This window comes from Monodelphis domestica, chromosome 5 (genome assembly GCF_027887165.1).
Source record: "Monodelphis domestica isolate mMonDom1 chromosome 5, mMonDom1.pri, whole genome shotgun sequence".
NCBI lineage: Eukaryota > Metazoa > Chordata > Mammalia > Didelphimorphia > Didelphidae > Monodelphis > Monodelphis domestica.
Window position 1 is genome coordinate 1,002,250 of NC_077231.1, and position 26,895 is coordinate 1,029,144.

The 26,895-nt window shown below is 55.8% G+C and overlaps 2 protein-coding genes across 2 annotated transcripts; one reads left to right on the plus strand and one right to left on the minus strand.

Annotated features, from left to right (window-relative positions):
- Positions 1 to 2,048: 2,048 nt before the first annotated feature.
- SINHCAF (SIN3-HDAC complex associated factor) lies at positions 2,049 to 12,531 on the minus strand. The gene is made up of 6 exons (XM_056797365.1): positions 12,144 to 12,531; positions 5,232 to 5,379; positions 4,123 to 4,222; positions 3,892 to 4,018; positions 3,159 to 3,309; positions 2,049 to 2,980 (listed from the first exon to the last, which is right to left on the minus strand). The coding sequence occupies exons 1-6, from the start codon at positions 12,175 to 12,177 to the stop codon at positions 2,818 to 2,820; spliced, it is 723 nt and encodes a 240-aa protein (XP_056653343.1). The 5' UTR covers positions 12,178 to 12,531; the 3' UTR covers positions 2,049 to 2,817.
- A 203-nt stretch (positions 12,532 to 12,734) lies between these two features.
- LOC130454284 (serine/arginine repetitive matrix protein 1) lies at positions 12,735 to 24,770 on the plus strand. Its single transcript, XM_056797363.1, has 2 exons — positions 12,735 to 17,713; positions 20,802 to 24,770. The coding sequence occupies exon 1, from the start codon at positions 12,750 to 12,752 to the stop codon at positions 14,043 to 14,045; it is 1,296 nt and encodes a 431-aa protein (XP_056653341.1). The 5' UTR covers positions 12,735 to 12,749; the 3' UTR covers positions 14,046 to 17,713; positions 20,802 to 24,770.
- The last annotated feature ends 2,125 nt before the right edge of the window (positions 24,771 to 26,895 follow it).

The following is a 26,895-nucleotide window of genomic DNA, read 5'->3' on the forward strand; positions in this document are numbered from 1 at the left end:
GTCACCCTCCATCAACTAACTTAAATTCTCTTGGGTTCCTGTATGGTCTTCCTGATCTTAAATGCTGGGCCCGAGCACGACTGGGGCCAGTACAAGGCCGTTCCGTGGAGGGGTTTAAAGCACAAACGCTGCGTGTGCCTCAGAAAAGAGAAGGAAACGGCCCTCTTGAACCTCAGTAAGCAAACGTGCCGTTCTGCCACCCTACTTCCCTGTCGACAGCAGGAAAAGGAAGCCCCGGGAGAACTGCCCAGGACGGGTCGATCTAGAACTAGGAAGAGAAGCGAGCACGGAGCTCGCCAGCTGCACAGCACTGCAGGAAGAGACGCCTCTCCATCAACAGACACTTGTCAGCGCTTCCGTTTACGCAGTCTCTCACTCCGCGTCTGTCCTCTGCAGTCAGGAGAGAAGGGAAGGCAGCCACCGCTGAAGCAGAGCTTGGACCATGTGGGAAGCCGAGGGAGGAGACGGTGCCCAAGAAAGGGCCACTCGGGGGCTTTAAACCGCCTGCAGATTCGAACGAGCGTAACACGACCGTCCAAAAGCTCACCCACGCGACCCCAGGCGGCGCGGATAAATGCGTTCTACACGGTGGGGCCCAGAGCTCCAGCACACGCCCGTCGCTGCCTCGATGGCGTCGCCTTCTTGGCGTGGGGTGCCCCGTCCAGTGGAAGACGGGGATGAACAACCAAGCACACCCAAGACCACCCTGGTGGGCGCGGGGCGCCGAGAGCTCAAAGGACGGAGACGTGGCAGGAGGAGCGGACGTCGGGGCACACGGCCCCACGATGGAGGGGCCACCTTTTCCGGCCCACCTTCCACAGGCTGCTTCCATTTCGACAGAACGGCAGGCCCCCACGCAGCAGTCCAGCCCGTGAATTCGGCGGCCAGGGACACGCCTGCTCTGTTCCACAGGGAAGCGACCCGGCAAAGGGACGGGGCGGATCCTTTAAACCCCCCCCCACGCGACAAACACAAAAGTCTGCTCAAAGTCCAAGAGGGGAAATCTGCTCGGCACTGGGTGAAGGGCGCCCCCTTGTGGACAGCCACGAAGGCACAACTTTGCCCTCCTCCACGGCGTAGCTGCAAAGGCTCTTCTTGGCCAGGGAAGCCCCCACAGGGCCTTCCGGCTCCCGCTTCCCCTCCCCAGGGCACAGGACGGACCCTCCCAGGGGAAGGGAAGACTTGAGGCTCTCTCGAGCCCTCGGCCTCCAGCGCCTCCTCAACGGAATCTAAGGACCAACAAAAGGATCCCCAAATCGAGGCGACCGAAGCTGCTAAATGTAAAACGCAGCGACTGGGCTCCACGTGAACTCGATCAATTGGAGGGAAGTTCGATGGCGATCACGGGAGCCCCCGGCTTGTTCGGGGGTCTAACGAGGCCGCTGTGGCGTCCCAAGTCGGGGCTACGGAAGCGTGTGCTGCTGCGCACCAGCCGCTCTTCCTTGGGGGTCTCTTCTTGTACGGTCTCGCCATTGGGCGTCCTCGAGGGAGGACAAAAAGGGCAGCTGCGCCGGGAACGGCGCCTCCTCCTAAGCAGACTAGGAGGAATGCTTCCGGCCAGCGCGCGAGGGAGGGAGGGAAGGACCCTGGTGCGAGACGTCGTCGGGGCCGTTCTGCGTCTTCGGCCATCAGCGAGCCGAACTCCTAGAGACAGCAAGAGCTCTCCTGGCACTGGAACTCTCGCTTTCTTTCCTGAAAAATCCCGCTCGGACGCGCCTCGACGATCGGGGAGCGGCGGCCAAGGGACCGGGGGGGGCCGGGTTCCCCGAGGACGGAGCGGTAAATGCTGGCTTTGGCCAGGAGTCCCCGGAACAGAACTGGTGCCCTTCCGCAGGACCTCCCTGTCGACGGTCCTACTTGACGCTCGGACGGCCTGAGAAAGCCCTCCGGCGATGGGCTGCACATCCCGGAGCCACGTCCGTCCGTCCGTCCGTCTCCCTGGAGGTCTCGGATCTCTTTCAGGGACGCCAGACCCGACCCCCCCCCGACCCCCCGAAACAGGCGCGCGCGACCCTCCCCCGGGCGGAGACCACGAGCACGGGCCGGAGTTCTAAAGAAGACTAAATTTATTCCGTAGGCTGGGAAAAGGCCGAGTAGAGAACAGTATAAAAGTACAAAAGGGTCGGGAGGTCTCGACTACGCGGACACCAAGTGCGTGACTACATGCACGACGCCCTACAGGCCGGGGCAGCGCAGGACCGTGGAGGAGCTTCAGCAATAAATAAATAAATACAGAAGGAGAGATGGTCGGTATCATAGTATATTCTACCGGGCTGCAGCCGTTAAAAATGTACAAAAACCATGTCAAGAGAACTGCGCAAGGGCGGGACGCGGCCAGGACGGGCGGGCGGAGGCGCGGCGCCTCCCCCCAGGCTCCCTGCTCGGCCTCCGGCCGCTCGGACGATCCACGGTCAGGCGAGCCGCGGTCAGCCGAGCCCTCCTCCTCCGCCGGCCCGGGAGGCTCCGGCACGCGCCAGTCCCAACCCCGAGGGCGCCCCGACACCTCTTCCTCCCCCTGGGGCCCCCGCAGCAACGGCCCGCGACGAGGGAGGAGGGCCGAAGAGGCGCCGGGAAGCCCCGAGCCCGGCGGCGGCCGCCCCTCCGTCCAGTCTTCGGTCTGTACAGTGTATGCTCTACCCACGCACACGCTGGCCGCTCAGTAGTACGGGCGCCCCTCCCCCAAGAGCGCCCCCCCTCAGAGAAAAGGGAAACAAACCAACAAACCAACCCACTGCGAACCGTCTAGAAACCGTCTTTGGGCAGGACAGCACGTCCCGGGGGAGGGGCGGTCGGGCGGCCGGCGCCGAGCGGCCCGCGTCACCACTCCTCCCGGGGGGAGGCGGCCAGAGGCTCGGCGCGCGGCTCCTCGGCCTTCTCGGCGGCCGCCTTCTTGCTGCCGCAGCAGGGCTTGAAGAGATGCGTGTCGATGAGGACCTCCCCGAAGCGGCCCTTGTAGATGATCCCACAGCACACCTTCTGCCTGGGCAGGGAGAGCAGGCGGGAAGGCGTGTTACGGGCGGCCCTGGGCGGCTCCCCCCCCCCCCCCCCCCCGTGACAGCCTCCACCCCACCGGGCTCTCCTCACGTGACAGACACCCCCCCCCCGCCCTCTGGGCGCGGCTCGCCCCCCCCCCCCCCGGCCCTCTGGGCGATCCTTACCTCTTCCAGTAGGTGAGATCCAAGAAGGAGAAGACGGGGGTCCGGCTGGAGCCAGAGCCCATCTCCACGTCCGAGCCGTCGTCGGACTGGTTGCTGTAGCACGGAGACTGGGCCGGGGAGGCGCTCGAGGTGGTGCTGTGAGCGTCCGAGTCTGGGGGAGGGGGAGGGGCGAGCGTGACTGCGGGCCCACTGAGTCGGGGCGAGCATGACCGCGTCGCTGAGACTGGGGAAAAGTCTCTTCCAATAAAAGACCCCAAAAGCACCATCCCTGCTCGCATCCCTACGTTTGCTTCTCCAGGAGCAGGACCTTCCCAACCTCTGAGGCCTGCCCCAGCCCTCCACCCCCCCCCCATCAGGTGACCCTGCCCAGCCCTCCACCCCCCCCAGTCAGGTGACCCTGCCCAGCCCTCCACCCCCCCCCAGTCAGGTGACCCTGCCCAGCCCTCCAACCCCCCACCAGTCAGGTGACCCTGCCCAGCCCTCCAACCCCCCACCAGTCAGGTGACCCTGCCCAGCCCTCCACCCCCCCCAGTCAGGTGACCCTGCCCAGCCCTCCACCCCCCCAGTCAGGTGACCTTGCCCAGCCCTCCACCCCCCCCATCAGGTGACCCTGCCCAGCCCTCCACACACACACACACACACACACACACACACACACACACACACACACACACACACACACACACACCCCGTCAGGTGACCCTCGCGGGGAGGGCGCCTCCCTCCGACTCACTGTGGCGCTTGAATTCCTTTTGCAGCTTGTTGATCTGGTTGCTCTTGATTCGACTTCCAGACAGAGTTTTCACTTTCTTTGGCTTCAGGGTGGTCTTGAGGCTGGGGCCGGCCCTCGCGTCGACCACCTGAAAGAAAACGGGGTGCGCTGGCCACCACCCATTTCCAGGGGGCGGGGGCGGGGGGAGGGGCAGGGGCGGGGGGGGGAGGGGCGGCGGCGGGACGCACTCACGTGATTCCAGTTTTTCTTGGAGCCTGCGGGCAGCTTTTTCCATCTCTTCACCAGAAGCACGCAGGCATTACAGATGTCTCCCGAGCGCGTCTCGTGCAAGCTGCGGATGGAAAAGAGCGTCAGAGGCGACCCGCCGTCCCTCCCCCGTCTCCGGCCCACAGCGGGCCCCGACGGGATCCAAACGGCCGGGAAAGGCCTGGCTGGCGGATGGCGGCCATCCAGACCACGCTCGGCCGTGACCCCCAATTTAGCGGGGCCACAGGGACACGCTTCTGACGGGGCGGTCAAACGAAGCCTTCGAAACAGGACGAGGGTGAAAAGAATTCCTTTGAAATTCATGTGGAAAATGATTTGAGGATGGCCAGGACTGAGATCCTGGGTTCGAGTCTGGCCTCAGACACTTCCCAGCTGGGAGCGCCGTCCTAGTTGCCTGGGTGACCCCGGGCAAGCCGCATCACCAGGACCGTCCAGCCCGGCTGCTGAAGCGTTTGACAAGCGAGAGAAAGACGACCCGTCGCGTCCAGGCCCCCTCAGCCGGCCAATCACGACACAAGGGCGGGGACGTGAGAGGGCTCCAAACAGGAAAGCCGACCACGTCTTCGCCGGCATCCCGAGACTTGGGCATCTCCACTTCCTGTGCACTGGCTGAGAGGGGGAAGTGTAGATGCTGAAGCAAAGACAGGTGCGGGCTCGGGAGCACAAGGGCCTTCCTGCAAGCGGCCACGGCTCGCCCCCACGGCAGCCTTCTGGCAGGTCTTTTCCCGCCACCCCCCGCACGAGCCGTGCCCGTCACTGTGACCAGATGGGCGCCCCGAGCCAGAGTCAGGGAGGCCCCTCATTCCGGCCTCGGATGTGAGCTGGCTGTGGGACCCAGGGAGGCCGCTTCCGCCGGTCTGCCTTAGTTTCCCAAGCTGTAAAGTGAGCCGGAGAAGGGCACGGCCGCCCCTCCGGTATGTGTGGCAGGAACAACCCAAATGGGGTCCGCAAGGCGAGCCAGGCACGACTCGCCATCAACAAGGAAGCAAAAGGCCCGGCCCAAAGGGAAGCCTTGGCCGAGGGGGGTCCGGCCGCCCGAGCGGCCCAGAGCCTCCCAAGCCCTCGACGCTCACCCGAAGCAGCTCTGGAAGTCCTTCTCGTAGCGCTTGCTGTCCGTGAAGCGGGAACTGGAGGACTTGGCTCTGCAGATGCAGCAGCCCTCCAGGCTCCGGTACATCTTGGGCTTGTGGAAACCGAACATCGTGACTTCTGGGCAGCAGCCTGTGAAGCAAAGACACGGAGCAGCCGTGAGGGGCCGCCCAGCAGGGCGGGGGAGGCGGCGGCACCCGAGACGCGGCAGGGACTCTGAGGCGCCCCAACAACGAGCCTGGATCCAAGCCGGCCGAGACACGTGCGGGAAGGCGCCTCCAAAGGGACCGCCAACACGAGGGCCGCCCAGCCTCGTGGCCGAGAGGCGACTTCTCGGCCCTGTGGCTACTCGGCACGACGGCCCTCCGGAGGCCCAGTCCAGCCGGAAGCCGGGGCTGGCAGGAGACGGGCCGCCTGTGGAAGGCCTTAAATTCCAGCCCCTGGAGTTTGTGGCTAATCCAATAAGTAACGGCCGCACATCCGCACACGCAGGCTGGGGGTCGTGCCGGCCGTCCAAAGGCTCAGGACTGGAGACAAGCAGGACGGGTCCGAGGGCCGGGCAGAGGCTGGAAAGGCTGCCTTCTTTCTGTGGGAGCCAAAGGCCTCTGGAGAACAGCCTCGCTGGGGTCCGGCTCCCCCACAAGATAAGGACTAAAAAGGGGCACCAGAGCAGCGATCGACGATCAAGACGTGCCCTGGGCCGGCGCAGGCATGAACACAACGCCCCCCGCCACTGAAGGCCGAGACGATGGAGGGGACCCCAGGGCGACTGCGTCAAAGGAGAAGGCCTGGCGGCCAGCCTCTGACCGAGCACCAAGTTCCAGACCAGGAACGCAGAAGCTGTCCAGTAAAATTGAGAATTGCCGGAGGTCCAAAGGGCTAAAGAATGAGCCCACGACACAAAGAAACCACGAGGGGAGCCGAGCCCGGCCACGATGGCCATCCCGTCACAAAGCCTCCTGGGATACCAATATGGGCTCCACGTCTGAACCACGAAGCACCCCCGCAGAGAAGCAGCAGCCCCCCTCCTTAGCGAGCCCCTGACCCAACGCCGTACACGGAACACTGGCGGCAGCCACACGTCCGGGCTGGGTTAAAGAATCAACCGTATGGCCAGGAACGCCAAGCTACGAAATGAAGCCCCCTGAAGGACACATGTTTCCCCAGGGGAGGCCAAAGCTGCTACACGCAGGAAGTCACACTGGAATAACAGGCGAGGAGTCCGGCACCACCTCACGGCACTCCCTCTTCCAGGGACGCAGCGACCAAAAGTGACTCAAGATTCCTCTCTAGAACTAGAAGCCCACAGGACAAAACCGAAGTGAAAAGGGAAGAGCATCAGTGGAGGAGAGCCAGGCCTGGAGACCGGAGGTCCTGGGTTCAAGTCTGGCCTCAGACACGTCCCAGCTGTGTGACCCTGGGCAAGTCACTTGACCCCCATGGCCTAGCCCTTACCGCTCTTCTGCCTTGGAGCCAATACACAGTATTGATTCCAAGGCAGAAAGTGTTTAAAAAAAAAAGGAAGGAAAAAGAAGAACACCTCGGCTCTGCCACATTTCAAACTCTACCACAAAGCCCTCATTGCCAACAATCGTTTCATACTGGGCAAGAAGCAGAAAGGCCAATCAATGGCAAAGCCAGAAGGCAATATGGCAGAAACAGGCCACACCATGGAGCAGAGCTCCACACAGGACATTAGAATCATCCTACCATGAACATTAGCAACAAGTTCGAGTCCCTTTTGGATCGGTGGAGAACATAAAAGTCCTAATCAAACAAGACACACAGAGGACAGCAAAGGTTCAAGGGACAACTTCAACTACATAAAACTACCAAGCTCTGCACAAATACGATGCAGCCAAGATTAGAAGAACAGAAGTTGAACGTGGAGGAAAAAATCCTTTGCAAATTTTCATGCGAAAGGTCCGTCATGAATGATTAATTCAAATGTATAATAAAAGCCATTTCCCAAATAATGGTCAAAGGGCATGAAGGTCAGGCCATCTCTGAAAAGAGAGCCATGCTATGTCCCAAATCCCTGGTAAGGGGAGAAAATGAAATTAAAGCAACTTTCAAGTGATACCTCACATTAATCAGATTGGCAAAGCGAACCAAAACGGAGAATGGCAGATGGCAAAGAAGCTGTGAATCGTTTCACTACCCTGGAAGCCATTTGGGAGGGTGCCTCCAAAGTTAATAAACTGTGCAAACTCTTTGATCCAGCAATACTGCTACTCGCATTCGGAAAAGATCAAAACAAGCGCTAGAACAGGCTCACCAGTCCAAAAACACGACAGCTTTTTTTTTTTTGGTTGTGGCAGCCCTAGAAACTAAGGGGGGGTAGAGTTAGAACGTGGGCAAATGAATGATGGCACTTGAACGGAATGGAACGCTGTGGTCTAAGAAATGAGGAAAGAAGTTTCAAGTTAACTTGAGAAAACATGGAGAGAGAGAAAATGACAAGAGACAGAGCAGCGTTGTCAATACGGGCAACTCTGAAAGACCAGCGTGATCCCCAAGGATCCCTGATGAAGCGCCTGACAAAAGAGTGATGAATGGCTGGCCTCAGACAGAAAGGCAAAGGCACGGCCAATGAAGAAATTTGTTTCTGCTTAACTTTGCATATTCAATGTTCAATGGAAGGGAAGGAAGAAGAGGAAAGGGGGAGAAAGAATATTTTTATTAAAAAAGTCAAAATGAATCAACAAAAATCCATTTAAAAAAGGAAGTTACACATTGACTTTTTCACAAATAGAGGAAAAAAGATAACTGTTTTCAGCTACTATTTGATGTAGTTACCAAGATGGGCAAACACAAAATTATCTCTATTTGGGGATGTGATTTACTTAAATCAGAGAATGAAGAACTTCAGCGATCCACCTCATCTAGTTGGGAACAACAGAAAGGGAAGTCTCCTTCCAAACAACTGCAAGCCAGTCCCAGTCCCAGTTAGTATTTCTGATAGACTCCACCAGTTAGTTATATTGGCACGAGCCAACAAAATAAAATGGCAACGCTGCCAAAGATTTAGCGCCATCCCAATCAAGTTACCAAAGAGATCCTCACAGAGCTTGACAAAAGAAGAGAAGTTCATTTGAAGGAACAAATGTTCTAGAATATCAATAGAAACAAGGAAAAAAGGGCTTGAGAAACAATGGAATGAGGGAGACCAAAAGGCAAAGCCTTCCTTCCAAATTTCTTTTGGTTCAGACCCTCAATATTTTTATTATACCGGCTTGGTCTTCACGCAGCTTATTTCTCCAACATTACGCTTGTACCTGGCCTAACACTGAGCCAGCTCAGTCCGCGATATGATGCTAGGACAGTTTGGGTGTAATCTCCTTCCTGGTATTATTTACAATTGTGCGTCCATGTTAGGGAAATGGCTCGCCAGCTTCACTTCTCTTTGGACGGGCCTTAGTTTAGGACTCAACTACAGAAGAACGCTTTCTCTAGCTCCATTTCCCAACAGTGTATGTAGGACTAGAGTTCAACCTCTTCTATGAAATGGTAGAATTCTTTGGTGACTTTCTACTCTTGAGCTTTTGTGGCTTGTTCCATTTCTTTGTCTAAAGTAAGTTATCCAAGTGTCCCATTTCCTGTTCTAGACAACCGGCACTTTTGGAACTGTGCATCTCTTTCACTTAGAGGGTCCCTTTTGCTGGCCCGGCACTGTTTGTTTTCTTCTTTAATCAAATTAGCTCTTGCCTTTACAGTGTTGTTCTTCAAAACATCCATTCCTGGGCACCTCGGTCGTCCTTTTTCCCTTGCTCATCTCTCCTTCGTATTTGGGAGCTCAATGGAGGGTTTTTACTCTTCGGTGGTTTAGGGCTTCCTTTTCAGTTGTGTGCCCAGTTGACGGACGCCTTGTTTCCCTCTTTGGTGGATTCGGTTCCTGATCTCCTAAATACGACGTTAGCTTCCACCCACCCGAGCTTTCTTCTTGTCTGGGCTTCCAAGGCCCTGGATGGAATGTTATCCTCAGGACATTCTGGCCATTCCAAAGCACAGAAGGGAAGAGACAGGAAGGCAAAGTGACCAAAGAAAGGCAGTCTGCAGCAGAGGGCAGTGCAGGGGGACCAGACCATCCTCAGTGGAGCTGCCGCCTGGGATGGCCTTTCAGGGAGATCGTCATGGAGACCATTCATGGAACGGTGTGCAGAAACCAGACTCCGGACCACCGCCGGGCCTCTAAGCCCAAAGGAGGCAACTGACAGAACTACTGAGTGATCCTGGGGCAAAGTGAGGGGGCGCAACAAGGTGGCTCTATGGATGGAGAGCCGGGAGGGTGCGTCCCACAGCCTCGCCCTGCCCACTCTTCTGCCCCGGAACCGAGAAGTAAGACGGAGCTAAGACGGCAGCAAGGGGCCATCTGGTACTTCTCTCCAGAAGGGAGCACGTGCCAGTGAGCAAGGCCAGGACTCCGGCCTTGGCTACCCCGGAACCTGACTGGACCACACCTGAGGAGGGGATTCCCAGGAGATGGAGAGCAGAGGGCTCCCCCCTCTCCCCCCGACCGTCCTTCCCCAGAGCCAGCAGAGCTCTGTGCATAGACAGGAGGAGCAGGAACAGAGCACCAACACGTCTAGACAGTCCACCCAGGTGTGGGTGGGCAACATGACATGGAGATGGAGATGGAGAGTGAGAGAGACAGAGACAGAGAGGGAGAGAGGGAGAGAGAGAGAGAGAAGAGACAGACAGAGAGACAGCGAGACAGAGAGAGAGGGACAGAGAGACAGAGAGAGAGGGAGAGAGAGACAGAGAGAGAGACAGAGAGAGAGAGAGACAGAGACAGAGAGACAGAGAGAGACAGAGGGGGGGGAGAGAGAGACAGACAGAGACAGAGACAGAGAGGGAGAGAGAGAGAGAGAGACAGAGACAGAGGCAGAGAGACAGCGAGACAGAGAGAGAGGGACAGAGAGACAGAGAGAGACAGACAGAGAGAGAGAGGGAGAAAGAGAGAGAGAGAGAGAGAGAGAGAGAGAGAGACAGGAGACAGAGAGACAGAGAGCAGAGGAAGGGTTCCGTCAGAGCGTGGGCCGAAGTTCTACTGCAGGGGCTCCATTGAGGGCCATCCGGGCAAGGAAAAGGGGGGCTTCCTGCCCTGCCCTGGGAGGATCCTTTGGGGATAAGATGGAGAGAGGGAACAGCCCAAACAGTGCTGGGGCCATCTTGAAAGGCCACTCCAGGGAGCCTCTGCTCCTCCCGCTGCCATCGGACAGCCCTGCAGACTTAACAAGTTTGCAAGAGCCAAAATTGCCCCAAAAGTCTGGAGTTTAAGACAAAAATCGATCAAAACGTGCAAGAAACACTCACGCTGCAGAATCACCCCTCTGAGAAAGGGGGTGAGACTGACTGACCCAAATCCACAGTGGGATCTGCAGCACCCCAGAAGCTAGCACCGGGAAAGGGTTCTGCAACTTGGTCTTATCCTGCATCCCAAAAGGCCTGACTGGAGCCTGGGCACCCTAGGGGGACCCCAGAGTACTGGACAGACAGGGAAGCCCCCCCACTTCCCAGGTTGGGGTGGGAAGGAAGGGAGGAAAGGAAAGGAAAGGAAAGGAAAGGAAAGGAAAGGAAAGGAAAGGAAAGGAAAGGAAAGGAAAGGAAAGGAAAGGAAAGGAAAGGAAAGGAGGGAGGAAAGGAAAGGAAAGGAAAGGAAAGGAAAGGAAAGGAAAGGAAAGGAAAGGAAAGGAAAGGAAAGGAAAGGAAAGGAAAGGAAAGGAAAGGAAAGGAGGGAGGGAGGGAGGGAGGGAGGGAGGAAGGAAGGAAGGAAGGAAGGGAGGAGGGAGGGAGGGAGGGAGGAAGGAAAGGAAGGAAAGGAAGGGAGGAAGGAAGGAAGGGGAGGGAGGGAGGGAGGGAGGGAGGGAGGGAGAGAGGAAGGAAGGAAGGAAGGAAGGAAAGAAGGAAGGAAGGAAGGAAGGAAGGAAGGAAGGAAGGAAGGAAGGAAGGAAGGAAGGAAGGAAGGAAGGAAGGAAGGAAGGAAGGAAGGAAGGAAGGGAGGGAGGAGGGAGGGAGGGAGGGAGGGACAAAAGTCCTCCAATGAAATCCCGGCATGGGACCAAGGAGAGAGATGCGCAGCTTACAGGAGGAGGCAAGAATAAAGAAAAGGAGCAGCCCCCCAGAGCCCGGCCCAGGCGGCCCACTCCACAGGGGTGGCCTCTGGTTTTCTGCAAATAAAGACCCCCAGCAGCACACCAAGGCGGGAGGGGGAGCTCCCTGCGCGGGGCCTGCGGAGCGCTTCCCAGGCTGCCCCCCCCCCCCCAGCTCCCACTAGTGCCTCCTCCTGCAGGCTCTCAGAAATGTAAACAGAAGCTGAAGGAGGAGCTCCCAGGAGCGCCGGCTGGGCTTTCTCTTTTAGCCGCTCCTCACAGGCCCCCCCCACTTCTCTGGGGCCCCACCAGACACCTGCTGGCCCAAGGGTGGGCGGCTCTGGCGGGAAAGGCTGGAGAGAGGCGCCCCGCGGCCCTCGAGGGAGGGGCTCCGAGGTGGGGCCGGAGCAGCCTCGCACAGCTCCGGACCAGAAGCCTTGGCGCTGCCCCACAAGCTGGCTCTCAGGGAGGACGCGTCCAAGTTAGTTCCAGTTTCCGCTCGGAAGCAGGCCCGAGTGCCCGGCCAGGCCGCCACCTGGCCAGACAAAGAGGCCGCCCCTTCCCAAGTCCCGTTCCCGCCCTTCCCGCCCCTCACTGGGCAGGGAAATGTCAAGGTGCCCCGGCGGAGGCCAAGGAGAGCGGCGCCCACCGCGGTAGGGCCGGAGGACGGAGCCTGGACCGCTTCTCTGTCGGACTCTCCCAGGCAGGCTACGGGGCAGCGCCCAAGGGGACCAGGGAGCCTCCAGGCCCCTCGCACCAAGTTCGGGCTTTTCCGCTCCAACCCAGAGCCGCTGCAAAACTCACCGGGACTTGGCTGCCGGGCTCGTGGCCCCCCCATCGGAGCTCGCTCCGGCCCAGCCCGCACAGGGAAGCCCCGCAAGTTTCTGGGGACTTCTGGGAATCACCACAGGCTTGACTCCATGGGGGAGGGGCGGGGAGAACGGAGTCTGACCTCGCCCAAGGGGGGGGTCAGCTTTGTCTCGAGAGGGCCCATCCATCTCTCCCCGGTCGGCGCCCCTCGCTGTGTGCACCCCCCACAATCCCACAGACACCCGGGGCACTTCCTCAGGGTTCCGGGCTGCCGCTGCCACCTCCTCCATCAAGTTCCAATAAAGCTCCGCGGCGCAGCGGCGCCGGAGCACCTGGACGCTCGCTCGGGAGTGCGGCCTGCCATTCCGGCTGCCCGCCTGCCTCCCCAAAGGGCTCCTCGCTGGCGGCGGCCGCCCTCCGCCCAAGTCAAACTCCTCCCTCAGGGCCCGGCCTCCCAGGGCTCCGCGAGCTCCGGGGCGGGCGGGCGGGCATCTGTGCTGCTCCCGGAGGGAGTCCAACAGGCCGCCCCCCGCCCCCCGCCCCCCCAGCGCCGCGCCGCGCTTGTCCCTCCTCATGGCTTTGCCCTGACGTAATTCAAACATGGCAACAGTTCGACTTCAAAGGCGAAGCAGCAGACCTCCCATCCACAGCGCACTGAGCCAGGGCAGCGACTCCCGGAGCTCCGGCAGGGGCAGGCGCGGCCCCGCCGTGAACGGGAAGCTTCCTTCCTGCGGGCCGGAAAGTGAAGGCGCCCGCGGAGCTAGGAGCGGGAGCGGGAGCGCGCGGCCAAAGTTTCCCCGCAAGAGGCCGGCCGGCCGAACAAAAGCCGCTCCGGCCGCCGCCGCCGCCGCCGCCGCCGGCTGCCCGCCGCCTCTTGCCCCCAGGAGGAGCGCGAGCACATGCAGCCAGCCCTCTTTGTTTTCTGTCCAGCCAGGCAGGCACTGCCTACGTGCGGCGTCAGATGTCGGTGGCGGCGGCTCTCGCAGGGGGGAGAGCCACTGGGCCAGCGCCTCGGGACGCCATCTGTCCCTGGGCCCCAAGTTCCTCAGCACTCGGCTGGCAGCCCGGACTTCCACCGGGCTTTTTAAACTGGCGAGCCGCCATGACCCCCCTCCCCCGCCGCCGAGTTACTGCAAGGGCTGGCGGCGCGCCGGACAGCCCCCAACCAAACTCCGAGCCGAGCGCGGCGGGAGCACGTGTCGCGCCCCGCGGGGCTACTCCACGCTGCAAGAGAAGCCACAAGTGAGCGAGCTTCGGGGCTCCCACGGAGCGGCCGCGCGTGCCGACAGAGCTCCCCGGAGTTGGGCGAAGAGCGCGTGCTCCCGAACTGCTGCTCACTCCCTTCCCGGCCCGCGCAGGGGGCCCGCAGCAGCGCACCCACACACCGAGACACGTGCTCCGGGCCCCCCGCATCGCCACAACTCCCGGAGGAGTGCAGGACCCTCCCAGACGCGTCCCAGGGGGCCCGTGGGCCGATCGGTGCAGCCTCCGTCGCGGCGGGGCAATCATTGTCACCTTCCAGGAGAGTCTGCAAACTCTGGCGGCCCCTCGCTCCTCCTCCTCCCGCAGCCTCCCAACAAAAGCCCGCAGCGCCCGGGCGCCCCTCGCACATGGGGTCCGAGCGCCCGCGGAGCCGCCCCTGACACCAAACTTCCAGCACGGAAGGCAGGGGCCAGGCGCTCCGGGGAAGAAAGGACGCGGACCGCGAGCCTGGGGAAGCCACTCTCGCCCGAGCCTGGGGCCCCACTCACTCACCTCCGCGCGCGCCTGTCCAGCCTCAGTCCCAGGGCGCCCTGCAAGCCCCGCCGGCCCCCGTCTGCCCGGGCTAGCTACTCGGTCCGGAGATACACTCTCTCCCGCAATCAGCAGGCGCTCCCTCGGACCGGGAAGGGGTAGATCGCGGTCGCCCTCTGCGCACGCGCTGTTCCCGGGACCAGATTCTCGTGAATCGAGCTCATTTGCATGCGGGCTCCTGCGCACACCGCGGCGAGGGGGGGGGGCGAGCGGTCCCGCGCGCCCCCGGAGCCTCTATTGTCCTTTTAAGGGGAGCCGCGGCGCGCGGGAAACATGGCGGGCAGGACCCAGCGGAGGAGGGGGCGGGCGCTGCTTACTACGGCTGATACGTCACGTAAACAAACGCCCCCACAGAGAAGGGGCGGAGCTCGGAGGGGAGCACCTCCCCGCCATAGCGCGCGGCCTCGTGCTCCGAGCCCTGGAGGCTAGGCTATGCAGGATCTCGGGGCCGCGCGCGCCTCTCGCTCCCCTCTCCCCAGTCCTCTCTAGGGGGCGCCGACCTAGGCTACCCTCCCTAGGGCCCCCGAGGCCTCCGAGGCCAGCCCGCTCCTCCCCTGCCTTGCTCTGGCCCTTTCGGTCCGCACTGAGTTCTGCGGCGCCTACGCAGCCCCCAGGCCCGCCAACGCGCCCCTCCGCTGGCCCAGGGCCAGGCCTCTGACCCGTCCGAAGCCGCGGCACCGGCCTCGGAAAGTGAAAAGTGGGCGGGGCGGCCCCGAAAACAAACCCTCCAGCCCACCTAGACGCCTTCGTCAGGGTTCCAGCGGGTGTCCCCCGGGCCTGCGCTCCAGCGCCCACAGCCTCAGCCGACTCTGCGGACTGCGGAGGGACACCGGGAAGCCCAGTACGGGGCTCCCACATTTACGGTGGCGGGCGAAGGGAAACGATCTCACGGAACCCCTTAGGGCAGGCGGCCCCGGGGCCCACGGGAGCAGGAGGAACGTGCAGCCCAACTGGGCGTCCCCCGAGGCAGGCACGGGGCTCGAGCGCTGGGGGAGCAGCGACAGGACCAGAACTTAATGCCCCTCCCCCAGGTGGAGAAAACTTCTCCGGAGGAGGATGCTTTGGGCTGGGCTCCGCGGGCTCATTTGCATAAAAAGGGGGGGCGGCGGCAGGGGGAATGGAACCTCGTTAATTATTATTCTGTTGGGGAATTTGAAAACATTATTCCCGCCCTGGATCCATCTAAGGGCTCCCGGACACACCAAAATTGCGGGAGGCCCCCCGAGACGTTAAAGATGGCCCCCGGGTCACTGAGGAAGCCTCGGAACAGCAGGTCTGGGGCCAGGAAGGCCTCAGCTTAAAAGCTTCCGGTAAAAGGATGGTGGAGATGTGGAGGAAGCCTCCTCAGCTCACCGGTCAGGTGACCCGGGGAAACCGAACTTGGCCCACCTGAGGTGCTCTCATTCGCCAAACTAGGCTTTGGGTCCTCTCAGGGAAGCTCCTGCCACTTCTTCCCGCGACAAATCCACATTGGCCACCTGACCAACGGGGGCCAGGGTGGGAGGCTGGAGGAGTCTCTTCAGCCGCTGCCACGTGGGGTCCCAGCCAGCCCAGGGAGGCCCAAGGAAAGCTCCGCTTGCTCCCAGGCCATTTGGGCCGCTGTGCTCACTGCCCAGGCCAGTTTATCTTCTCAGGTAAACCGAGGAAGCGGCGCACACAGGCACGCTTCCCCACGAGCCAAGGGCTCCAGGGTGCTGCCATTCAACCCACCAATCTCTCCGGGCGAGCCTTTTCCTGTGCAGAGCTGCAAAGGGGGTGGAATCTCCCGACACCATTCCTTTTCTGGCCTAGAACTCCTGGCCAGCGCTTACCTGGGCCTCCTGTCCTGGCTCCCCACTTTCGGTCCCTCGGGATCCCCCCACTGTTGCCTGGCCCGGCACGCCCCTAGGCTATTGGAAGTTTTGTGAAATGAAGACAATTCTGCTGCACTTCCGCAATGGAGGGCTCCCTTTGCAGTCTTCTTGGCCAGGAGAGTGGCCTGCTCTGGGGTAAAGTGACTTGGCCAAGGCCACCAGCTTTAAATTCCTGACTTGGGGCGCTTCCCCGCTAGCCTCCTCAGCACCCGTTTCCACGCTTGCTCGGACCATCGGCTTTCAGGATTTTCTCCAACTGATACTAGTTACGGTGTGAGCTGTGTTACAGGCCAAAGTGAAATGCTCCTCCTGCTAGCGCCTAAACTTGGGCACAAGCCCCCATCTTCCGCCCTTCTCCCTGTAAATACTTCCTTAAGTGGAAGTATTTAAGAGCTTCCGCTAGTGGAGCCCTTACTGAGGACTTGCACCCGGCCGTTCTCCTCTCCTGCCCCTCCCCTGCTCTTGACTTTCCGCCTCACTCCTTTCTGTGGTCTCTTCCGGTAGTCTTTGGCTTGGAGGGGCTGCCGGCCTTGGGCGCATGAAGCGCTGGGTTTGTCCTAGAAACCTGCTCACTACTGCTGGAGCCGGAGTGGGGGCCTGAGGATAGTAACTACAGACAGCAGCCCCCCCCCCCCCATGCGTGGAGGTGGCCCCGGGCACAGTGACATCCCCAGGGTGTGACCTGGACGACCCTCCGGAACCAGACAAGGTTCTCATTTGGATCCATTTTCATTCTGCCTTCACCAGGGCTTCTCTTCCTGCTCTGAGAAAGGAGCCTGACAAAGCACTTGGTCCCAAAGCAGCATTCTGGAAGGCCCTTCTCTCGGAGCAGCAAGCTTCTCCCAGCCTCCCGTCAGAAGAGCCAGCCTCCTTGCCTTTGCCCTTCCCAGGATGTGAACTTGCTCCCTCTTTACTTCAGCGCCCTCAAGTCTCCCCTGCCTGGGTCATGGCTGACTGTTCTCGTTTTGTGCGGAAAGCCTTTCCTTACTTCTTGGAATTAGAACTGAGCCTCGGCTCCAAGGCAGAAGAGCGTAAGGGCTGGGCGCTAGATCTGAACCCAGGGCCTCCTGCTTCCAGGCCTGACGTCTCAGCCACTGAATGCCCAACACCCTTGTCATCCCCTCCTGTTCACTGCCTGACGGTCATCGCCCTCGGTGCAAACAGCACCCCCAGTCTAAAAGCTGCCCCCCCTTTCCAGAGAGCGGCCCCCTAAGCAATAAACGTTCTTTCTTCCGGAGGCTTTTCTTTTCCTGCCCTTCCAGCCGCTGCCTCTCCCTGAGACCCGGCTCTCTCCTGATCGCATTCGCTCTCTCACTCCCCAGCCGCAGAGGCGAAGGGAAACACGACTTCCTCCCCGGCGCCTCTTCTTGTTATCGTTTAAATGGCCTTTTCCCCAATCGCGCGCAGATGCAGTTTTTAATAGTTGTCTTCGGACATTTGGCTACGCGTGTTCGCTCTCGCCCTTCCTGGCCCCTCCTCCCCAGAGGGTAGGTAATGCGACATAGCTGATACGTGTGCTGTCATGAACGTTGCGACTATTTCCGTGTTCCCTGTGTTGGGAAAAGGAGATGCCATGCTTCTGTGAGGGGAAAAACCCATGAAGGAAAGAAAGTGGAAAAGGCTTCGGTTCCGGTGGGCGTCCTTTTGGTGCTCGGTCTCTTGGAGTGCTCGTGGATCTGGCGCCGCTAGAGATAGCTGAGCCATTCACGATGGGGCATTGCACACTCCTGATGTTCCTATCTGGTCCTGCTCCCTTCACTTTGCATCCTTCCATGGCAGCCTTCGCAGCTTTCTCTCATCATTCTGCCAGCACAATAGTATCCCCTCACTAGCTCGTGCCATAACTCATTCAGCTGTTCTCCAGTGGATGGACCTCCCTTCGGTTTCCAATTCTTTGCCACCATAAACAGAGCCGCAGTAAGTATTTTTGCATATGTAGGTCCTCGTCCACTTTCTTTGCTCACTTTTTGGGATACTGACTTAGCAGGGGTATTGCTGAATCACAGGGGAAGCCCAGTTTTATGATCCTTTGGGCAGGGTTCCAAATTCTTCTCCACAACGGAGGTGTCAGTCCACAGCTCTACCAGCAGTGTCCCAATTTCCCCGCCTGCCCTCCAACATTTATCACTTTCCTTTTTGGTCATATTAGATGAGGCAATCTAACAGGTAGGAGGTGTTATTCCAGAGCTGTTCTAATTTGCATCAGGTTTCTGGTGATTAAATCAAAAAATGGGCAGGGGAGAGTTAATTTAATCTTCACACTAATCAGTAGTGATTTGGAATAGTTTTTTCTAGGACTAAAGAGAAGGTTTTGTGATATGGAAATGTTGCTAAAATTTCCAAAGAAAGAGGTAAATGAATCCAGGACAACACAGCACACATCAGGTCTTTGTCATCTACACCCAAACCTCAGCACTGACCAAAGTCAACTAAACAGAATTGTTGGAAGGTTCAAATGAGATGATGGCAGTAAAGCATTTTGCAAACCACAAAATGCTATGTGCATGCCAACTATTTTTTAAAAATGAGCTTTCTTTTAAAAATTGAAAGCAACTGCCTGAATACAGAGGTTGAGGGGACATGACAGAGGATAGACTCTAAATGAACACTCTAATGCAAATACTATCAACAAAGCAATGGGTTCAAATCAAGAAAACATCTAATGCCCAGTGGACTTACGCGTCGGCTATGGGGGGTGGAGGGGGGAGGAAAAGAAAATGATCTATGTCTTTAACGAATAATGCTTGGAAATGATCAAATAAAATATATTTAAAAATTGAATAGACATGCAATGTGAGACCTGGTTGCATTGGTTTTGTTTGTGCAAAACCTTTTTAATTTAATGTCGTCAATTATCTATTTTGCATCTTGTAATGTTCTCCATGTTGTGTTTCGTCATAAATTCTTCCCTGATCTATAAATCTGACAGGTAAATTATTGTGTGCTTCTCTAATCTATTTATGGTATCCTCTATTTCTAAATCATGTATCCATTTTGACTTTGCCTTGATTTATGTATGACATGCCATTGTTGGTCTGTGCCTACTTTCTGCCATACTGTTTTCCAGTTCTCCAGCAGTTTTTGCCAAAGAATGAATTCTTCTTCCAAAAGCTTAGATTTTGGGGGTTGTCAAATACTAGGTTAGTATGATCATTTATTATTGTGTACTGAATGCCTAATTTATTCCAGTGATCTACAACGCTATTTCTTTTTGTTTGTTTGTTTTATTTGGTCACTTTCAAACATTATTCCTTGGTTACAAAAATCATATCCTATTCCTCCCTCCACACCCCCTACCCTTCCCGTAGCCAATACACAATTCCACTGTGTATTACATGTATCCTTGATCAGAATCTATTTCCATGTTGTTGGTGTTTGCACTAGGATGTTCATTTAGTGTCTCCATCCCCAACCTTGTCCCTTCAACCCATGTATTCCAGCAGTTGTTTTTCTTCTATTTCTGCTCCCACAGTTTTTCCTCTGAATGTGGATAGTGTTCTTTCTCGTAGATCCCTCCTAGTTGTTCAGGATCACTGCACTGCCACTAATGGAGAAGTCTATTACATTTGATTGTGCCTCAGTGTATCAGTCTCTGTGTACAACGTTCTCCTGGTTCTGCTCCTCTCGCTCTGCATCACTTCCTGGAGGTCCTTCCAGTTCACATGGAATTCCTCCACTTTATTATTCCTTTGAGCACAATAGTATTCCATCACCAACATATACCACAGTTTGTTCAGCCATACGACAATTGAAGGGCATCCCCTCATTTTCCAATTTTTTGCCACCACAAAGAGCGCAGCTATGAATGTTCTTGTACAAGTCTTTTTCCTTATTATCTCTTTGGGGTACAGACCCAGCAGTGCTATGGCTGGATCAAAGGGCAGACAGTCTTTTAGCGCCCTTTGGGCATAGTTCCAAATTGCCCTCCAGAATGGTTGGATCAGTTCACAACTTCACCAGCAATGAATTAGTGTCCCAACTTTGCCACATCCCCTCCAGCATTCATTACTTTCCTTTGCTGTCATGTTAGCTAATATTCTAGGTGTGAGGTGATACCTCAGAGTTGTTTTGATTTGCATCTCTCTGATAATAAGAGATTATAAGAACACTTTTTCATGTGCTTATTAATAGTTTAGATTTCTTTATCTGAAAACTGCCTATCCATGTCCCTTGCCCATTTATCGATTGGAGAATGGCTTGATTTCTGGTACAATTGATTTAGCTCTTTATAAATTTGAGTCATTAGACTTTTGTTAGAGGTTTTTGTTATGAAGATTGTTTCCCAATTTGTTGCTTCTCTTCTAATTTTGGTTTTGTTTGTACAAAAACTTTTTAATTTGATGTAATCACAATTATTGATTTTACATTTTGTGACTCTTTCTAAGTCTAGCTTGCTTTTAAAATCTTTCCCTTCCCAAAGGTCTGACATGTATACTATTCTGTGTTCACCTAATTTACTTATACTTTCCTCCTTTATGTTCAAATCATTCACCCATTCTGAGTTTATCTTGGTGTGGGGTGTGAGGTGTTGATCTAAACCTTGTCTCTCCCACACTGTCTTCCAGTTTTCCCAGCAGTTTTTGTCAAATACTGAATTTTTGTCCCAAAAGCTGGGGTCTTTGGGCTTATCATAGACTGTCTTGCTGAGGTCACTTACCCCAAGTCTATTCCACTGATCCTCCTTTCTGTCTCTTGGCCAGTACCAAATTGTTTTGATGACAGCTGCTTTATAACAGAGTTTGAGATCTGGGACTGCAAGGCCCCCTTCCTTTGTGTTTTTTTTTTCATGATTTCCCTGGATATCCTTGATCCTTTGTTCTTCCAAATGAACTTTGTTATGGCCTTTTCTAATTCAGTAAAAAAGTTTCTTGGTAGTGTGATGGGTATGGCACTAAATAAGTAAATTATTTTGGGTAGGATATCCACAGTTGTTTTCAATGGGATTTCTCTTTCTATCTTTTACTGATGATTTATGTGTGTTTATTTTCTATCTATTCTCTTCCAGGTGGCACAGTGGATATAGTCCGGGCTTGGAGTCAGGAAACCTTATTTTCCTGAGTTCAAATCTGACCTCCTACACTTAACTAGCTGTGTGTCCCTGGGCAAGCCACTTAACTCTGTTTGTCCAAGTTCCCAATGAGTTGAAGAAGGACCTGGCAAACCTCTCTAGTATCTCTGCCAAGAAAACCCCAAGTGGGGCCATGAAGAGTCAGATACAACTGGAAAACAACTCCTAATTGCCAAACGTAATGGCCTTTTTTCTCGATCCCCATCTTTCTGGACTTCTCTATAGCTTCCAAGGATGAAGATATTCCCCAGGCTTCCTTCCTGGGCCCTCCTCTCTTCTCCCTCCATACTTTTTTGTTCGGAGATCTCATCCGTTTCCATGGATTCAGTGATCTCTGTGTTGATGATTCTCAGATCTGCTGTTCCTGTCCTCCGGCCTCTGCTGGCCTCTATTCTCCCAGTTCTATCTGCCTTGCATACCTTTAACTTGGTGTAGACCTTAAACCCACCATGTCCAAAACTGCACTCTTTCCCTCCAAAGCCCACCTTCCTTTGAATTTTCCTGTCGCTGCTGGGCTTTGTCGGGGGAGAAGGCTCCTTTCTCCACCTGGGCGTGCCATTGTGGGAGCCCATTTCCTGACTCGATAATGAGACTACCCCTTTCTATGTTCCTCTTCCTGAAGTAGGAACCCTTGTATGTTTGCAAGGGTCCAGAAGTCCACTAGAGTGGGAACGTCTCCCGGCATCCTGGTGGCAGTGATGGACGCCGGAGCCACAGTGGCTCATGGCAGAGACAATGACCACCAGAAAGAAGGACCGGCCCAGTCTGGCTGCTTTGCCAGCAGGCTTTCACCAGCAGAATCCGATGCAAAGTGCAAGTGGCCAGAGTCCCGGTCCTACAAACCTTGGGCCTAGGCCTGACTCTTTCTCCCTGCTCTGTACTGCTGTGTCCATTGTTCTGTTGCTGCAATTCTTTTTTCTGGTTGCCATCGCTTTGTGGGAAGGAACTGATGTCTCGTGAGGGATTGGTACTGGATGAAGACTGCCTTTTCCTGCTCTCGCTTTCTGGGGAGGGCCTAGACTGGGCTCAGAAAGGACCGGCACCTCCAAAATATCAGTCCTCAGTTGGAGAGAAGACATTTGAGACCCTGAGAGCCCAAGCGCCTCAGGGGCAACAGACCCTCCTCGTGCCGTCCGGGCTTGGGACGAAGAGGGGAGAAGGCTGATGTGATGGAGTCGGACACAGGACAAGTCTCAGTGGCTTACGCAAATGGCATCTCCCTGAGGAGGATGCTGGGGAGCAAATGGCGTTTCTCCTAGGGAAGATGTGAGAGGGCCACATGGAGGAGAGTCGAGGTCTCAGAAGGGCCGTGCCTCGGCCATCCAGGAAGTGACTGGCTGGCCAGAAGGGACTGTCAGCTTTGGCTCCTTTCTCTTTGCCATTCTTTCCCTGATTGCCTTCGGCTACCCTCTGGATGTTGGCATCCGGTGAGATAGTGCGCTTTAAGGGGAAGTGACCCGAGATCTTTGTTCCTCCCGCTAGAACCAGATGGCCCTGAGAATGGGGCCTCCTTGGCGTGTTGGCTTATTCTTTTCTATTCTAGGCACAGGAAGTGGAGTGTCTGGCCTTGGTGGGGAGTCTAAGAATGACAGGAATCCAGAAGTCGAAGCCCAGGCTGGATCTTGTAGCAAGAATGGCGTCAATGCCCCAAGGACCAGGAAGCAGGCCGGGAGTGCCATCCAGGAGCTGGCCCAGCAGAACGATTCCCCTGGCAGCCGTGCCACCTTGGGAAGGGAGTTTGGTGAGACCAGTGCAGGGAGGAAATGAACTGCATTTTTTTCAGACCTGAGCTTCATTTGAACCTCACCTCCTTCCTCCCAAGCTCCAAGGGATTGGGATTGGGCTCTAAAGAGATTATGCCCTCGAGGTTTGGGGAAGTGTTTGCACATTTATTCTGCTATATCTTTGAAGGACAATCGGCTCCTTTGTTCAGTGACTTCAATGGAATCGAGGTGCTGGTCGAATCCTTTGGGGAACCCGTCCAGAGGAAAGACGCCCCCAGAAACCCTCCGACCCTCCGGGATTATGAAGGGAGCCGCCGCAGGCTTGGCCCCAGGACAGTGGGGCTAGGAAGCGAGCACAGACATTGGCCCTTGGTTAGGCCTCTGTCAAAGCTCATTGCAGACTGTGCATGGGGAGACAGTCCTGCTGGAAGGCCTCTCTCGGGAGCCAATGAGAAGGGTTTCTTTTTGTGTGTCTCCTCCCTTTGTACAGGGCTGTCCTACCTTGGCCTTGTTGCCGAGGGGGGCGGGAATGTCTCTCCCATCTGCCCAGCCCCTGTGGCCGTGGTGGGGAGAGCCCTGTCCCAGACTGGCGGCCCCTGGCTGCTGTCCGCGGTTCTATTTCCTTACCTGAGCCCAGGTGGATGGTTGGCAGCTCCGACACCTGCACTTTGTAGCCTCAGCAGCTTACTCTGGGAATGGGAGAGCCGGGGTGCTCCCAAGAGTCACGGCGACGTTTGAGGCTTTCGTGGCTTCAATCACTTAAAACACCAGGCATGGGGAGCCCTCGGGCTTTCGGGTTCTTCCCCCAACTTAACGGTTGTCCTTCCAGTTCTAAACTTTTCACTGTTCTGCAGTCAGAATGATGAACCTGGTCTCCTGCGTCCCGTCGGCCGGAGCGTGGACTCGGGTCCGATGCTGAGGCATCTCCTTTGCTGCTGCTCTATTGGCTTGTGCTACGACCTTTCCTCTCTAGGTGTCCATCCATCCACCTCGGGGCCATCTCGGGACACGGTCTGAGCCTCATCCGTGCCGCCGTCTTCTAGCTTTGCTGGCAGTTTCTGCTCTAGCGAGACCTTGCGCACTCTGCTGCTAACATATCCCTTCTGCGTCCGCGGAGTCTCGTCCACGCTTCCCGGTCTTGGTGGACTCTGAGAGCCTCGTCCACGCTTCCCGGTCTTGGTGGACTCTGAGAGCCTCGTCCACACTTCCCGGTCTTGGTGGACTCTGAGAGCCTCGTCCGCCCTTCCCGGTCTTGGTGGACTCTGAGAGCCTCGTCCGCCCTTCCCGGTCTTGGTGGACTCTGAGAGCCTCGTCCGCCCTTCCCGGTCTTGGTGGACTCTGAGAGCCTCGTCCGCCCTTCCCGGTCTTGGTGGACTCTGAGAGCCTCGTCCGCCCTTCCCGGTCTTGGTGGACTCTGAGAGCCTCGTCCGCGCTTCCCGGTCTTGGTGGACTCTGAGAGCCTCGTCCGCCCTTCCCGGTCTTGGTGGACTCTGAGAGCCTCGTCCGCCCTTCCCGGTCTTGGTGGACTCTGAGAGCCTCGTCCGCCCTTCCCGGTCTTGGTGGACTCTGAGAGCCTCGTCCGCCCTTCCCGGTCTTGGTGGACTCTGAGAGCCTCGTCCACGCTTCCCGGTCTTGGTGGACTCTGAGAGCCTCGTCCACCCTTCCCGGTCTTGGTGGACTCTGAGAGCCGGTACTCTTAAACCCAAGACCTTCTTACTGCCCGCCCCCAAGGACCAAGGATTCCTGTCGTGTCCATCAAGAGCTGTATCCAAAGAAGAAGTCGATGCTTGTGGTTCTACTTCCTCAAAGTACTCGGGCCCTTGGTAGTCTGAAAGCTATGGCACGAAATCTATTGACATGGCCTAGTCTGGAGCACTTAATTTGTCTCCAGTTATTTAAAGATGCCTTTATTTCTGTAAAGAGTGGGTGTGTTTTGGTAGACTCCCAGATAGTTTATAATTCTGAAATGAATTGCCATTAAATGTATTTTTCTAGATCTTCCAAATGGGGTTTGTTCATGATAAAAAAAGAAAAATGGATGGTTTTATTATATGTCTTATTGTATTAATTATATTGTATTAATATAAATCCCTTATAATTATATTAACATAATAAAATATACTATATTGCATATAAATATATATAACAGTACAAGAATAAAATATATAAATGTCAACAATAAAGAAATAAAATAAAAATAGATCATATATTTTTTTCTATCTACTTGATCCATTTTATGTCTTTTATATCTAATTATTTTACCACAATTTCAAAATTGCAGCTCATTTGGCCATCTTGCATGGGCCCAGGGTTCCGCCGCCCTTCCCAGTTGTCTCCCCACAGGGCCGACCATTTCCACCCCACCAGAACCTGAACTCTGCCTTTGGTCGCTGGCGACGTCCTCGTCTAAGCTCTTTTCCCAATGGGCCTCTGCCTGGAAGGCCTCTAGTCTTTCCCCTTCTCCCTCTTTTTCTCAGCTCCCCTACTGGAAGGGAAGCGCCTGGAAGGCTGGGGCCAGCTCGCTCCTATTTGAATCTGAAGCCATTTCAGAGAAGCCCAACAATGGTACCCGCCGGGGTTGCTGTGAGGATCCAAGAACAAGATAGCAACGTGGGCGGCTTGCCTGGGCGAGCATGGCCTCCCTCCTATTTGCTCTCGAGGAAGGGCTTGGGAAAGGAGAGAGGAAGAGAACTTGGATCACAAAGTGTCAGAAAACAAATCGTGAACATGGTTTCTGCCCGAGACTGGGAAGGAAATCCGGGGGAATCACTGTGAAGTGTTCCGCTGCGCGGTAGATCCTTCTAGCCAGCTCCGGAAAGCTACCATTGTTGGTGTTGCTGTTCAGTCGTGTCCGAGTCTTCTACTCTGGACCAGACGGTCCAGGAGGTTTTCTTGGCAAAAACCCTGGAATGGTTGGCCATTTCCTGTCCCTTGTCCTGGGTCGCAGAGCTAGTGAGTGTCGGAGGTCACGTTGGCACTCGGGGCTTCCTGCCTCCAGGCCCAAGACTCCATCCACCGAGTCACCTGGCTGCCTACAAAGATATTACAGTCACTCACACTGACAGAGTGCTTTAATGTTTGCAGAACACTACCAATATTATTTTATTGGATCCTCAGAGCAATCCTCCTGTTTTACAGCTGAAGAAAGGAGGCTGGGAAGGGTTAAGTTAGTTGGTCAGTTATCATTTAAGTGCCTACTATGTGTCGGGCACTGTGCTAAGTAAGTGTTGGGGATATGAGGAAAACTAGAAGACAGTCCCTGCTCTCAAATGGCAAAGACCTTGCAAACAGCTATGTACCATCAAGCTATATACAGAATAAATCTGAAGGGCAGCTGGGTAGCTCAGTGGATTGTGATCCAGTCCTAGAGACGGGAGGTCCTGGGTTCAAATCTGGCCTCAGACACTTCTGAGCTGGGTGACCCTGGGCAAGTCCCTTGACCCCCATAGCCTAGCCCTTACCACTCTTCTGCCTTGGAGCCAATACACAGTACTGACTCCAAGATGGAAGGTGAGGGTTTAAAAAAGACCAAAAGAATAAATCTGTATCAATCATCAGAAGGATTAGGTGAGATTTTATCAGAAACATTAAGGAAGCCCAGAAAGGCAAGAGATAGAGTTTATTTTAATTTTTTATCAAATTTTTATTTAAATATTTTCCTCTGGTTACATGATTCATTTTCTCTCCCTCCCCTTTTCCTCCCCCCCAACCGAAAAGTAGTTGCACTGGGTTATACGTGTGTTATCACTCAATACCTATTTCCATATTATTCATTTTGGTAATAATCTTTTAAAACCAAAACCCCCAATCATATACCCAAATAAACAAGTGATGAATCATATGTTTTCCTTCTGCATTTCTATCCCAACAATTCTTTCTCTCGATGTGGAGAGCATCTTTCTCAAAGGTCCCTCGGGATTGTCCTGGCTCATTGCACTGCTGCTAGCAGAGAAGTCAGTTACATTCGATTGTGCCACAATGTATCCTGGCTCTGCTCCTTTCGCTCTGCATCACTTCCTGGAGGTCGTCCCAGTTCACGTGGAATTCCTCCACTTTATTATTCCTTTGAGCACAACAGTATTCCATCACCAACAGATACCACAGTGTGTTCAGCCAGTCCCCAATGGAAGGGCATCCCCTCGTTTTCCAGTTTTTGGCCACCACAAAGAGCGCGGCAAGTTGTACAAGTCTTTCTCCTTATGATCTCTTTGGGGTACAGACCCAGCAGTGCTATGGCTGGATCAAAGGGCAGACATTCTTTTATCTCCCTTTGGGCATAGTTCCAAATTGCCCTCCAGAATGGTTGG